The sequence below is a fragment of the Eleutherodactylus coqui genome, chromosome 1 (genome assembly GCF_035609145.1).
Source record: "Eleutherodactylus coqui strain aEleCoq1 chromosome 1, aEleCoq1.hap1, whole genome shotgun sequence".
Taxonomy (NCBI): Eukaryota; Metazoa; Chordata; class Amphibia; order Anura; family Eleutherodactylidae; genus Eleutherodactylus; species Eleutherodactylus coqui.
Genome location: NC_089837.1, coordinates 528,286,727 through 528,302,647, shown reverse-complemented (window position 1 = coordinate 528,302,647; position 15,921 = coordinate 528,286,727). Strand labels below are relative to the sequence as shown.

The following is a 15,921-nucleotide window of genomic DNA, read 5'->3' as shown; positions in this document are numbered from 1 at the left end:
ACTAAACCACTCGACACTAGGGGCTGGGACACTAAACCACTAGACACTAGGGGCTGGGACACTAAACCACCAGACACTAGGGGCTGGGACACTAAACCACCAGACACTAGGGGCTGGGACACTAAACCACCAGACACTAGGGGCTGGGACACTAAACCACTAGACACTAGGGGCTGGGACACTAAACCAGTAGACACTAGGGACTGGGACACTAAACCAGTAGACACTAGGGACAGGGACAGTAAACCACTAGACACTAGGGACAGGGACAGTAAACCACTAGACACTAGGGACTGGGACAGTAAACCAGTAGACACTAGGGACTGGGACAGTAAACCAGTAGACACTAGGGACAGGGACAGTAAACCACTAGACACTAGGGACTGGGACAGTAAACCAGTAGACACTAGGGACTGGGACAGTAAACCAGTAGACACTAGGGACTGGGACAGTAAACCAGTAGACACTAGGGACTGGGACAGTAAACCAGTAGACACTAGGGACTGGGATACTAAACCAGTAGACACTAGGGACTGGGACACTACACCAGTAGACACTAGGGACTGGGACACTAAACCACTAGACACTAGGGACTGGGACACTAAACCACTAGACACTAGAGACTGGGACACTAAACCACTAGACACTAGAGACTGGGACACTAAACCACTAGACACTAGAGACTGGGACACTAAACCACTAGACACAAGGGACTGGGACACTAAACCACTAGACACTAGGGACTGGGACACTAAACCGATAGACACTAGGGACTGGGACACTAAACCACTAGACACTAGGGACTGGGACACTAAACCACTAGACACTAGGGACTGGGACACTAAACCACCGACTTCTGCTGCACCTTGTACAATAAACAAGTGTCCAATGAGCATCAAGGACTGCTTCAGACAACAAATTTCTACACTGTGAAAAGGGACGTAGCATTAGACCTCAAGAACTATAATACTACCCCACTGGACACCAATGACTGGAATTCCGTATCCCAGTGGTCACCATGAAGTGGGACAGTAAACCACGGGACATCTTGTAATGAGATATTCATCACTTTTCTCGTTCCCTGCAGACAGAGCTCCTAATTACAGGACACCAGGGACTGGGACTCTAAACCTCAGGCACCATGAATAGGGACATATACCAACAGCAACAGAAATGGGGACACTTATCTACTGGACTACTGAGATACTTGATGAAGGGACACTAGGAACTGGGAAACCTGAGCACTAGACCTCTGGAGAGCATGGTACTAGACTAATGGACACCAGGGACTGGGGCACTAAATCACTAGACATATACAGCATTGTGATGCTAAACCACCAGATATACTGAGACATTCAACCTCTGGACACCATTAATAAAGACAGATATACCACATAGCACCAGGGACTTCGGAACCAAACCACTGAACCCTTAGAGGTTACTAACTGGGACACTAAACGGTTGATAATGTGAATGGTGAAATATACCACAGGACACCAGGAACTGGGACGCAAGATACCAGGAATAGAGACACTAAACCACTATAAACCAGCGATGTGGATACTAAACCAATGGACACCAGGGACACTAAGCCACCAGACACCAGGGACACTGAGCCACTAGACACCAGGGATACTAAGCCACTAGACAACAGGGATACTGAGTAATGTTCTGCAATGTTTGTACTTTTGTCTTTCTGTATTCCCCCTGTCTATGTAAGCGCTGCCGAATATTATTATTATTATTATTATTAGACACTAGGGGCTGGGACACTAAACCACTCGACACTAGGGGCTGGGACACTAAACCACTAGACACTGGGGACTGGGACACTAAACCAGTAGACACTGGGGACTGGGACACTAAACCACTAGACACAGGGGACTGGGACACTAAACCACTAGACACTAGGGACTGGGACACTAAACCACTAGACACTAGGGGCTGGGACACTAAACCAGTAGACACTAGGGACAGGGACAGTAAACCACTAGACACTAGAGACTGGGACAGTAAACCAGTAGACACTAGGGACTGGGACAGTAAACCAGTAGACACTAGGGACTGGGATACTAAACCAGTAGACACTAGGGACTGGGACACTACACCAGTAGACACTAGGGACTGGGACACTAAACCACTAGGGACTGGGACACTAAACCACTAGACACAAGGGACTGGGACACTAAACCACTAGACACTAGGGACTGGGACACTAAACCGATAGACACTAGGGACTGGGACACTAAACCACTAGACACTAGGGACTGGGACACTAAACCACTAGACACAAGGGACTGGGACACTAAACCACCGACTTCTGCCGCACCTTGTACAATAAACAAGTGTCCAATGAGCATCAAGGACTGCTTCAGACAACAAATTTCTACACTGTGAAAAGGGACGTAGCATTAGACCTCAAGAACTATAATACTACCCCACTGGACACCAATGACTGGAATTCCGTATCCCAGTGGTCACCATGAAGTGGGACAGTAAACCACGGGACATCTTGTAATGAGATATTCATCACTTTTCTCGTTCCCTGCAGACAGAGCTCCTAATTACAGGACACCAGGGACTGGGACTCTAAACCTCGGGCACCATGAATAGGGACATATACCAACAGCAACAGAAATGGGGACACTTATCTACTGGACTACTGAGATACTTGATGAAGGGACACTAGGAACTGGGAAACCTGAGCACTAGACCTCTGGAGAGCATGGTACTAGACTACTAGACACCAGGGACTGGGGCACTAAATCACTAGACATATACAGCATTGTGATGCTAAACCACCAGATATACTGAGACATTCAACCTCTGGACACCATTAATAAAGACAGATATACCACATAGCACCAGGGACTTCGGAACCAAACCACTGAACCCTTAGAGGTTACTAACTGGGACACTAAACGGTTGATAATGTGAATGGTGAAATATACCACAGGACACCAGGAACTGGGACGCAAGATACCAGGAATAGAGACACTAAACCACTATAAACCAGCGATGTGGATACTAAACCAATGGACACCAGGGACACTAAGCCACCAGACACCAGGGACACTGAGCCACTAGACACCAGGGATACTAAGCCACTAGACAACAGGGATACTGAGTAATGTTCTGCAATGTTTGTACTTTTGTCTTTCTGTATTCCCCCTGTCTATGTAAGCGCTGCCGAATATTATTATTATTATTATTATTATTATTAGACACTAGGGGCTGGGACACTAAACCACTCGACACTAGGGGCTGGGACACTAAACCACTCGACACTGGGGACTGGGACACTAAACCAGTAGACACTGGGGACTGGGACACTAAACCACTAGACACTGGGGACTGGGACACTAAACCACTAGACACTAGGGACTGGGACACTAAACCACTAGACACTAGGGACTGGGACACTAAACCACTAGACACTAGGGACTGGGACACTAAACCACTAGACACTGGGGACTGGGACACTAAACCACTAGACACAAGGGACTGGGACACTAAACCACTAGACACAAGGGACTGGGACACTAAACCACTAGACACAAGGGACTGGGACACTAAACCACTAGACACAAGGGACTGGGACACTAAACCACTAGACACAAGGGACTGGGACACTAAACCACTAGACACAAGGGACTGGGACACTAAACCAGTAGACACAAGGGACTGGGACACTAAACCAGTAGACACTGGGGACTGGGACACTAAACCAGTAGACACTGGGGACTGGGACACTAAACCACTAGACACTAGGGACTGGGACACTAAACCACTAGACACTGGGGACTTGGACACTAAAACAGTAGACACTAGGGACTTGGACACTAAACCACTCCACACTAGGGACTGGGACACTAAACCACTCCACACTAGGGACTGGGACACTAAACCACTCGACACAAGGGACTGGGACACTAAACCACTAGACACAAGGGACTGGGACACTAAACCACTAGACACAAGGGACTGGGACACTAAACCACTAGACACAAGGGACTGGGACACTAAACCACTAGACACTAGGGACTGGGACACTAAACCACTAGACACTAGGGACTGGGACACTAAACCACTAGACACTAGGGACTGGGACACTAAACCACTAGACACTAGGGACTGGGACACTAAACCACTAGACACTAGGGACTGGGACACTAAACCACTAGACACTAGGGACTGGGACACTAAACCACTAGACACTAGGGACTGGGACACTAAACCACTAGACACTAGGGACTGGGACACTAAAACACTCGACACTAGGGACTGGGACACTAAACCACTAGACACTAGGGACTTGGACACTAAACCAGTAGACACTGGGGACTGGCACACTAAACCACTAGACACAAGGGACTGGGACACTAAACCACTAGACACTGGGGACTGGGACACTAAACCACTAGACACTAGGGACTGGGACACTAAACCACTAGACACTTGGACACTAAACCAGTAGACACTAGGGACTTGGACACTAAACCAGTAGACACTAGGGACTGGGACACTAAACCAGTAGACACTAGGGACTGGGACACTAAACCAGTAGACACTAGGGACTGGGACACTAAACCCGTAGACACTAGGGACTGGGACACTAAACCCGTAGACACTAGGGACTGGGACACTAGACAATATACCATGCCATGAATACATCACAGAACTCCAGAGACAGGAATATTAACCCACTAAATACCAAGGACTGGGACACTAAACCACTGGACACCAGGGACTGGGAGAATAAACTACTGAGCAGCAAGGACTAGGACATTAAATGTGTTGGCACTACAGATTAGAGCACGTAGCCCTGGACACTATGCACGGGGACATGGACTTGGGAGCGCACTGCTGAGCTACAGATCTAGTCTGATGTTTTTACATATCACTGCGCTGCATATTACTCTAATACGTGACATATCTGTCCAGTGTGATGATGGAGCCGCCAAGGACAAGTGATCTCATCATGTACAGCAGACGCCTTACCAAGGATCCTCATGAGCATGAACTGGATCCCGATTGCCAGGGACTTTTCTGCTGGGTTTACGCTCCTAAAAAAACAGAAAAGGCAAAAAATGTACAAGGAGGCACCAAAATTAACCTTTTGTTGCTTGTCAGCCAAAAGACGGCATAGAAGCTTCTAAGGACGGGTCCAGCTCAGGTTGGCACCATCTTTTTCTCCAATAAACAGTTACCGTATACCACCTTTGCCTATTACAAGTGCTTGCACACAGCAGAATAGTGAGTGCAGCTCTGGAGTATAATACAGGATGTAACTCAGGATCAGTACAGGATACGTAATGTATGTACACAGTGATTCCACCAGCAGAATAGTGAGTGCAGCTCTGGAGTATAATACAGGATGTAACTCAGGATCAGTACAGGATAAGTAATGTATGTACACAGTGATTCCACCAGCAGAATAGTGAGTGCAGCTCTGGAGTATAATACAGGATGTAACTCAGGATCAGTACAGGATAAGTAATGTATGTACACAGTGATTCCACCAGCAGAATAGTGAGTGCAGCTCTGGAGTATAATACAGGATGTAACTCGGGATCAGTACAGAATAAGTTATGTATGTACACAGTGACTCCACCAGCAGAATAGTGAGTGCAGCTCTGGGGTATAATACAGGATGTAACTCAGGATCAGTACAGCATAAGTAATGTATGTACACAGCGACTCCACCAGCAGAATAGTGAGTGCTGCTCTGGAGTATAATACAGGATGTAACTCAGGAGCAGTACAGGATAAGTAATGTATGTACACAGTGACTCCACCAGCAGAATAGTGAGTGCAGCTCTGGAGTATAATACAGGATGTAACTCGGGATCAGTACAGAATAAGTTATGTATGTACACAGTGACTCCACCAGCAGAATAGTGAGTGCAGCTCTGGGGTATAATACAGGATGTAACTCAGGATCAGTACAGCATAAGTAATGTATGTACACAGCGACTCCACCAGCAGAATAGTGAGTGCAGCTCTGGAGTATAATACAGGATGTAACTCAGGATCAGTACAGGATAAGTAATGTATGTACACAGTGATTCCACCAGCAGAATAGTGAGTGCAGCTCTGGAGTATAATACAGGATGTAACTCGGGATCAGTACAGAATAAGTTATGTATGTACACAGTGACTCCACCAGCAGAATAGTGAGTGCAGCTCTGGGGTATAATACAGGATGTAACTCAGGATCAGTACAGCATAAGTAATGTATGTACACAGCGACTCCACCAGCAGAATAGTGAGTGCTGCTCTGGAGTATAATACAGGATGTAAGTCAGGATCTGCACAGGATAAGTAATGTATGTACACAGTGACTCCACCAGCAGAATAGTGAGTGCTGCTCTGGAGTAGAATACAGGATGTAAGTCAGGATCTGCACAGGATAAGTAATGTATGTACACAGTGACTCTACCAGCAGAATAGTGAGTACAGCTCTGGAGTATAATACAGGATGTAACTCAGGAGCAGTACAGGATAAGTAATGTATGTACACAGTGACTCCACCAGCAGAATAGTGAGTGCAGCTCTGCAGTATAATACAGCATGTATATCAGGAGCAGTACACGGTTTGTCATTTATGTATAGTGCCCCTATAAACAGATCTTTACCTAAGTATCAGCATGAAGGATGGTGTCTGGGATGTGCTGGCCAGTGTCCCTGCCAGACAGGACAGGACCATGAAGGGCAGGAAGAGGTGGTAGCAGCTGGTTCCACAGGACCCTGGTCTTGCTGAGCTGCCGGATCCTGGAGATGTTATACAGCGGCACCTGGTATAATTCTGCAACCAAGAGAATACCACTGTGAAGAAGCTGGTTATAGCACAGTGTATACACCATGTACATCCTGTCTCAGATCCCTGTTTGCACATCAGTGTTTCGGCATCCTGCCCGCTACGCTATATCACTAGCAGCCAGATACTATGTTGCGTCTTGTCCCCACCTTCTCTCCCAGCTTGCGATGTTGATTTTCCTTTACTTTTAAGCCTGAAATGATGAATTCTTAAAGGACTCATACAATTTTATGTAAATGTAGGAAATATACTTCTCAAGATCTCTGCATGCTGTCACTGAATGGTCGGCTATATAAATAATAATGAATTGCTCCATAGTGCACTGAAACCCTGTTAAACAAAAACACAGAACCAGACTAAAGCTAGAAAGGTTATCTGAAGCAGTTGTGCAGCTGGCACATCCTGGTACCATGCTAGTAGCCAGCCGAAGCCTGGGACCGACCGGTAACCCAGACTGCATATTAATGGCCAGTAAAAAATAATTGACAGTTTGGAGCCATCACTACTGGGGCCACTATGACGTCTGGGGCCACTATGGGAAACACTATGACTACTAGAGTCACTATGGAGTGCACTATTAATACTGTGGCCACTAACTGGGTCATTATGACTACTGAGACCAATGCTGGGGCCATTAATGGGATCACTATTACTATTGGGGCCCCTATTACACTATTACTCTCATTGGTTCTAATATGGGTTTGGTATCTTGTGTATTGGCGCTTTCCATGCCTGTAAAATGAATGGGGTTTTGTTCTTTGGGGGGGTGGGGGGGGGGTGTGCCATGTCACACCTCAGGACGTATAAAGGCTTGGGACATCCTTTGGGTGGGATGTAATCCCCATGACAGGCAGGTTCGGTTTACCCTCCCTGGCCTATACGCTGCGCTCGCTCCCTCGGCCGCTTCTCTTTTGTTTGTACTGAAATTATATTTATTGACAAGCAGCAGAATGCAATTATTTACAGTAATGGCCGCGGCCGGCGTGTAATTGGATTTCCCTGGTAACTTTTAGTTCATTATTGTTTCCATTCTGCATTTGCCGGAGGCGGCGTTACATTGGAGATCATTGTATGGTGATGATGATCGATGGGGCGGCGATAACTGGATGAGGATCCTTTGGAGAGGAGAAAACCTGTAAAACCTGTGACATGGATCAGCAATAGAGATGAGCGAGCACCAAAATGCTCGGGTGCTCGTTGCTCGAGTCAAACTTTTCGTAATGCTCGAGAGCTCGTTTCGAGTAACGAACCCCATAGAAGTCAATGGGCGACTCGAGCATTTTTATATGGGACCGATGCTCCGCATAGCTGATGACTTGTCAAACACCAGAAAACATCAGAAAGTCATGGAAACACCACAGAAACGGATAGGGAAGGGCAGGGGCAGCATGCATGGCTGCATCTGAGGCTCCCAGGTCCCAGTATAAAGCCAAAATGGGGGCAAGAGTCTGGCGTCACCCCCACCCCCCTAACAATTTACTTTGGACAAACCCTCATTGGCAAGGCACATGCGCTGGCACATCTTAGCTAAGCACCACACTACCTGCAACCAAGGACAATCACCGACTATGGGTGACACCACTGCCTCTTCTCCTGGGTTACATGCTGGCGTTGCTGTCCAATCCTCCGCACAATCCTGCGTCCACAGCGCACACAAAAGTTTCCCTGCGCAGTGTTCAGCTGCCCTCATGCCACACGCTCGCTTCATAGCCACACCACCCTCATGTTTATTTATAAGTGCGTACTGGATGAGGATGAACCAGAGGCACACACTGCAGAGGGTTGGCAGGGCCAGGCAGCGACCCTCATTGAAAGTGTGGGTGATAGCCCACAATGCTGTTGGGAACGGATGATAGATTGACGTACGATCATCATTCCAATCCCGTGCCACCGCTGTCACAAAATTGTCAGGAGCTGCAAACGTGAGCATAAAGTGGACTCAGGTGCCAGCACTTCTACACATCTCCACAATGCAGCAGCACATACTAACAACAAAGATTGGTTTGAAGCAGGAGATGTCACAAAAGTAGCCACCACAGGTATACAGTGACCCTGTGAAAGTCTCATGAAATCACTAACGCTTCCTGTGAATGCTCCAATCCTGTATCTCGGATAACTGTGGTAATATGTAGCACAAGAGATAATACACGCCGACCAACGCAGATCTCCAGACCCCAAGCAGAAGGAGGAGGTGGCATAATAAGCCCGAGAAACCATGACTGAAGTAGGACCCACAATACTCTGTGTGGGAAGCACGTGAGCGGGCCCAGTGTCAGGCTTGGTCCCAGCCTCCACCTTGTGTGACCCAATGTACCGTAAGTTACATAGCAATGGGAAATCCATGTGTCCCCACACAATTCATTCTGTGTAGGTGTCATATAGCTGAACAACACAATGGGAAAGCCATCTGCATTATGCACCCTACCCAAGTCAGTCAGTGTATTTGTGCCAGACAGGTAAAACACCGCTATGGGAAGTCTTTGTGCACCCACAGCATAGGCGAGCCAAAGGAACCCAAGGAAAGTATTACACATAAAGAAACATGGCAGTTTCACCCTGGCAAGGACCTCGGACTCGGCTCACACCCTCATTAATCATGGGCATAAAGCGGACTCGGATGCTAGTGCAGCTGTAAACGTCTCATTAATGCAGTAACGCTCCTTTTGTTTGGTCCAAACCAGTGTCTCAGATAACTGTGGTAACACGAGAGAAAATACATGATGCGCAATGCTGACCCCCTGACCCCAAGCAGGAGGAGGAGGTGGCATAATAAGGCAGAGAAACCATGACCGAGGTAGGACCCACAATACTCTGTGTAGGAAGTACGTGAGCGGGCCCAGGGTCAGGCTCGGTCCCAGCCTCCACCTTGTGTGACCCAAGGTGCCGTGAGTTACATAGCTATGGGAAATTCATGGGTCCCCAAACACTTCATTCTGTGTAGGTGTCAGATAGCTGAACAACGCAATGGGAAGTCTTTGAGTTCCTTGGGCTCGCCTATGCTGTCAGTGCACAAAGATGGTATTACACAGGAAGAAATCAGAGTGCCCAAACATGGCAGAGTTTCACCCCGCCAAGGACCTTGGCCTCGGACCACATTTCTGCCCCTGTCAGTCAGTGTATTTGTGCCAGATAGGTAATACACAGCGATGGGAAGTCTCATTACACCTACAGCATAGGCAGACCCCTGTAAAATTTCTGTAGCAAGAGTATAGGCGGCCCTTAGTAACATTTTTGTAGCAAGAGTATAGGCAGACCCCTGTAAAATTTCTGTAGCAAAAGTATAGGCAGACCCCTGTAACATTTCTGTAGCAAGAGTATAGGCGGACCCCTGTAACATTTCTGTAGCAAGAGTATAGGCGGACCCCTGTAACATTTCTGTAGCAAGAGTGTAGGCGGACCCCAGTAACATTTCTGTAGCAAGAGTGTAGGCGGACCCCAGTAACATTTCTGTAGCAAGAGTGTAGGCGGACCCCAGTAACATTTCTGTAGCAAGAGTGTAGGCGGACCCCAGTAACATTTCTGCAGCAAGAGTGTAGGCGGACCCCAGTAACATTTCTGCAGCAAGAGTGTAGGCGGACCCCAGTAACATTTCTGTAGCAAGAGTGTAGGCGGACCCCAGTAACATTTCTGTAGCAAGAGTATAGGCGGACCCCTGTAACATTTCTGTAGCAAAAGTATAGGCGGACCCCTGTAACATTTCTGTAGCAAGAGTATAGGCGGACCCCAGTAACATTTCTGTAGCAAGAGTGTAGGCGGACCCCAGTAACATTTCTGTAGCAAGAGTATAGGCGGACCCCAGTAACATTTCTGTAGCAAGTGTATAGGCGAACGCCTGAAACATTGATGTACCAAAAGTATAGGCGAACTCCTGAAACATTGGTGTACCATGAGTGTAGGCGAAGGCTGGAAAAATTGATTAGATAACAGTATAGGCGAGGGCCAGAAAAATTGGTGTACCAAGAGTACAAGTGTACCCCTGAAAAATTTCTCAACCGCGAAGGCAGGTGAAACCCATAAACATTTTTTAAAGATACAGCTCGCTGTTGCTTAATTTGTAACAGAGCCTGGAGGCAGCCCTGTGAAAAAATGGTGTCTATTAAAGTATCAATATTTTGAAACTTAAAAAAAAAAAAAAAAAATTGTAAAAAAAGTTATAAATAGAGCCTTTTGGGCCGCAAAAAAATTGGCAGTTCAGCGTGATGACATGCTGTTTTAGGAGTAGGAGGAGTAGGAGTAATAATATCCGAGAGTGATTGACAAAGCTAATTCCCCCTTTTTTTGTGGTGATTGGGATGCATTTTTCTCCTGTTGTAGCGAAAAGAATCATTAGATTCCTCTGCTTTCCACCGGTGGAGAAGAGAAGTCTGGGGAAATCCAGCCTTTGTTCATCTTTATGAGTGTAAGCATGTCGGCACTGGCAGTCGACAGGTAGTTACGCTTATCCGTGATGATTCCCCCAGCTGCACTAAACACCCTCTCTGACAAGACGCTAGCGGCAGGGCAGGCCAGCACCTCCAGGGCGTACAGCGCAAGTTTGTGCCACGTGTCCAGCTTTGACACCCAATAGTTGTATGGAGCAGAGGCATCACAGAGGACGGTCATATGATCAGCTATGTACTCCCTCACCATCTTTTTACAGTGCTCTCTCCAACTCAGCCTTGACTGGGGAGTAGTGACACAGTCTTGCTGGGGAGACATAAAGCTGGCAAAGGCCTTGGAGAGTGTTCCCCTGCCTGCGCTGGACATGCTGCCTGATCCCCGCTCCTTCCCTGCTACTTGGCCCTCTGAACTCCGTCTTCTGCCACTAGCGCTGTCAGATGGGAACTTTAGCATCACTTGCCTCTCTCCTAATCCCGCAGCAGCCGGCTGTGATTCACCGTGCCCAGGAACTCGGCCTGTGCCCATACCCTCACTTGGACGTCCGTGTCCTCGACCCTTACCCCTACTCCTCATCATGGCAGATTAGGAATAGAGCAGGGCCCAAATAAATTACCCCACTGTACAGCACTGACTTGTATGGGGGCACCAAATGGCTGTGATTGATTCATCGAGCGCTGGCTCTGATTGGCTAAGCATCACAGCACTCAGCCAATAAGAGGCAGCGCTTCCGGGAGGCCGGGATTCTCTAACGCGACTTTGTAGTGCCACATAATATTGCTGCCATTTTCTCTCGCCCATACCGTATCGCCCGGGTGAAGGAGGCCTCTTCCACACGGGCTATAAAGTCTTGCTACAAAACACATCTATGTATCGCCTGTGGTTTCCAATGGGTTCTCTCAGGCTACAAAACATCTCATGTGAAGGAACCCATTGGAAACCATCAGCTTCACATACAGGCGTTTTGTAGCGAAGATTTTGTAGCTGTGTGAAAAACGCCTAATTAATGGCAACTAACCCTTCAGTCCAGAGCTTATAATAGTTGTAGCAACCCGGGGATCATTCGCTCACATCACAGGTAGACACCAATGGGTTAAACTCCAAATGTCTATTTATTTTCAACTTCACCGCAATATCAGCTTCCTTCAGGACAGCACTTTATGCACTTAAACTTAAATGTCCTTTTACTTTAAGGTTTTAATAAACAGTCCAACTGTGGTTCTCACCCACTTTCCAGGGCAGCTTCATACAGTTGTCTTCAGGACTCACTCTGTTTTCCCTCAGGAAGGCTTCACCCAAGCTTCCTGAGGCACACGAACAGTCTCTTCCCAGCATCCAGGTCTCTCTCCAGACCTCTTGCTCCCAGGGCCAGAGCTCCCCAAGCATCCCGCCAGGACAACGTCTCTCCGCCTGGTCACAGCGTCACTCTTTGCTTGCAACAGGAGTCAGGTTGAGCAGAAGTCTGGTCACAACACAAGTCTGGTTCTCCCAGACACACACAGCTCCTCCTTAGTTCCACCTGTCCCTTTACATAGCTTGCTGGTTCAGGTGGAAGAACTGGCCTGGAGTAATATTGGACTGATCTATATTACAGAAGCTAACAACCTCTGTGACGTACATCTTCCATTCCACACCATACCTGTGAGGTGTTTTTCCTCTTGCCTGAGGCACCAGACTGACTGTCTGTGCCCCCTACAGGCCATTCTCTGTAGCGCACCCCTACATAGTCCAGAACAGAGCATCATTATAAGGGAACTAGCTGGCTGCTATCAGTCACATAAGTGTACAAGGCTGTGGAGGTTCTCAGCACTGAAAATAAGGGACATAAGGTAGGCATCATGGAGGTCTGGGTCGGTGCGAGCGTGGGGGGAGTGAGGGGGGTTCTACTTTCTTCCTATGAGCAACACTGCAGTCAGTCACTTCCAGGCCTGAAGCAGCTGATAACAGGGAGGAACACATTGAATTTATCTGTCTTATGGCCCATTGACATAAAACGATTGTCACTCAAAATTAGTTCAAATGAAGGAAAGTGCGAAATAATCATTAGTCGAAACACAAATTGTGCACTTGTCATTCGCTTTCCGTTTGTTGCTCAGCATCAGCTGGCATTAATCTCATCGCTGGTTCGCACACTCGTCGCTGTATCTAAACGCTCCCCGCTCATAGAATGTGAGCTCTGAATGAGAAGTGACCTACTCTGATTGATGATCTGCCTGTCTAAACATTCTGCACGAGTGCAAACAACCAGCGGTGACATCAGCTTAACAGAGCGAGTGACGTCACCGGAGAATCATCCTGTGTAAAAGGGGCATTACATTCAGCCTCTCCCTGGCTTGAAATGGCTGATAACAGGAGAGAATAGAGTACATTTACCTCTCTTACAGCCCTATTACATTTAACAATAATTGTTTAGACTCTCGCTGAATCGCAGCAATCTAAACGATGATTCAGCGTAATTGCTGGCAGCGATTGAGCGACGATTGATAATTTGTTCGTCATTCAGTTTCTGCAGGCATAGAAATCAAACAACGGTCGGCGCGTGTGAACAGGCAGTCACTCATCTGTGAACAGGCAGTCACTCATCTGTGAACAGGCAGAACACTCATCTGTGAACAGGCAGAACACTCATCTGTGAACAGGCAGAACACTCATCTGTGAACAGGCAGAACACTCATCTGTGAACAGGCAGTCACTCATCTGTGAACAGGCAGTCACTCATCTGTGAACAGGCAGTCACTCATCTGTGAACGACTGCCTGTTTACTGTGAACGCAGGCGGAGACAAGAAGAGACCTCTGGCCCGCTCCGCCCCATTAACCGAATGATCAGTCTTCTGTAAAAGTGCCGGACAATTGCCCCATGTAAAAGGACAGTCAGCCTTTCCTCAACCGGAAATAGCTGATAACAGAAAACAATAGTTTTTAATCCATGCCTACAGGAAGCCTTTCTCCAGTCTGAAAAGATTGATAACTGAGAGCAATAGATCACATTTATGTTCTACAGTCAGCTGGAAATGGATGATAACAGCAAGCAATAGATTTCATTCCTCTGTCCTAGAGTCAATCTCTGCCCAACATGAAATATAGCAGATAGCAGAGAGCAATAGACTGCTTGCTCCTGTCTGACAGTCAGAGCCTAGCCAGCCTGTATTGGCTGATAAAAGTGAGCAATAGATTGCATCCATCAGTCCTACGGTCAACCTGCAGGTGTAACACGTGTCTCTAGGACACTAGATGATAAGTCCTGACTACTCGCTCTAGACTTTGGGTTGTGTGGAATCCCCAGAGAGCCATCGATCAGCGCAACCAACGGAGTCACTGATCCCCACGATTCATCGCTCTGGTTTTGAAAGGAAGAATTCTTGAAGCTTTGAGACGCGTTTCTGCACTGACGTCTTAGGTTGTTTCTCCATTACTACAATACCAGAATGGTAACCCCTGACAGATTAAAGTACATCTGTCTATATCAGAGTACGCCTGTCTATATCAGATATATATATATATATATGCAGTAGTACATGTGAGACAGCATGCTGTGAGGGGGAGGGGAGGGAGATGGAGCTGCAGCATCTCTCCCTCAGTGTGCCTATAGGTTGCAGGCTGTAAGCGGGGTGAAGGGAAATGAAGCTGCGTATACCTCCTGTTACACTGGCTTCAGTCTCCTCCTCAGTATATCTGTGAGACTGCAAGCTGTCAGATAGGAGGAGGGAGAGGGAGCTGCAGTATCTCTCACTTAGTATGTCTTTAGACTGCATGTTGTAACAGGATGGGAGGAAGATGAAGATACAGTATTTCTTCCTTAGTAAATCTGTGAGACTACATGCTGTGAGAGGGAGGAAGAGGAGCAGCAGCATCTCTCTCCTAATAGATCTACGATACCGTGAGTTGTGAGAGAGCATGGAGATGCAGCTGTGGCATCTCTCCCTCAAAATGCATTTACACCGCATGCTGTGACAAAGGAAAAGGGAGATGAAGCTGCAGTGTTTCATCCTCATAAAGTCTTTAGCCTGCATGCAGTGACAGGAGAGAAGCTGCAGTATCCATCCCTTAGTGTGTCTGTAGACTGCATGCTGTTAGCGAGCAGAAAGGAAATGTAACTGCAGTACCTCTTCCTCAACTTGCCTGTGAGACTGCAGGGAATGTGAAGTAGAAGCATCTGCAGCATATCTCCCTCAGTGTGTCTGTAGACTGCATGCTGTGAGAGGGGAGGAAGGAGATGCAGTTGCAGTATCTGTCCCTCAGTATGTCTGAGACTGCATGCTGTGAGAGGGGAGGAAGAAGATGCAGTTGCAGTATCTGTCCCTCAGTATGTCTGAGACTGCATGCTGTGAGAGGGGAGGAAGGAGATGCAGTTGCAGTATCCATCCCTCAGTATGTCTGAGACTGCATGCTGTGAGAGAGGAGGAGGGAGATGCAGTTGCAGTATCTGTCCCTCAGTATGTCTGAGACTGCATGCTGTGAGAGGGGAGGAGGGAGATGCAGTTGCAGTATCCGTCCCTCAGTATGTCTGAGACTGCATGCTGTGAGAGGGGAGGAAGGAGATGCAGTTACAGTATCTGTCCCTCAGTATGTCTGAGACTGCATGCTGTGAGAGGGGAGGAGGGAGATGCAGTTGCAGTATCCGTCCCTCAGTATGTCTGAGACTGCATGCTGTGAGAGGGGAGGAAGGAGATGCAGTTGCAGTATTTGTCCCTCAGTATGTTATTGAGACTGCATGCTGTGAGAG

The 15,921-nt window shown here is 47.6% G+C and overlaps 1 protein-coding gene across 4 annotated transcripts in view; it reads right to left on the bottom strand.

Annotated features, from left to right (window-relative positions):
• Positions 1-15,921, bottom strand: part of SLCO2B1 (solute carrier organic anion transporter family member 2B1) — a 149,690-nt gene that overhangs the window by 35,091 nt on the left and 98,678 nt on the right. For all 4 annotated transcript variants that reach the window (XM_066588373.1, XM_066588374.1, XM_066588376.1 and 1 more), the window contains 2 exons: positions 6,639-6,808; positions 5,002-5,066 (listed from right to left, as the gene is read on the bottom strand). In XM_066588373.1, coding sequence (XP_066444470.1) covers positions 5,002-5,066; positions 6,639-6,808 — 235 coding nt within the window. The remainder of the gene's footprint in view (positions 1-5,001; positions 5,067-6,638; positions 6,809-15,921) is intronic.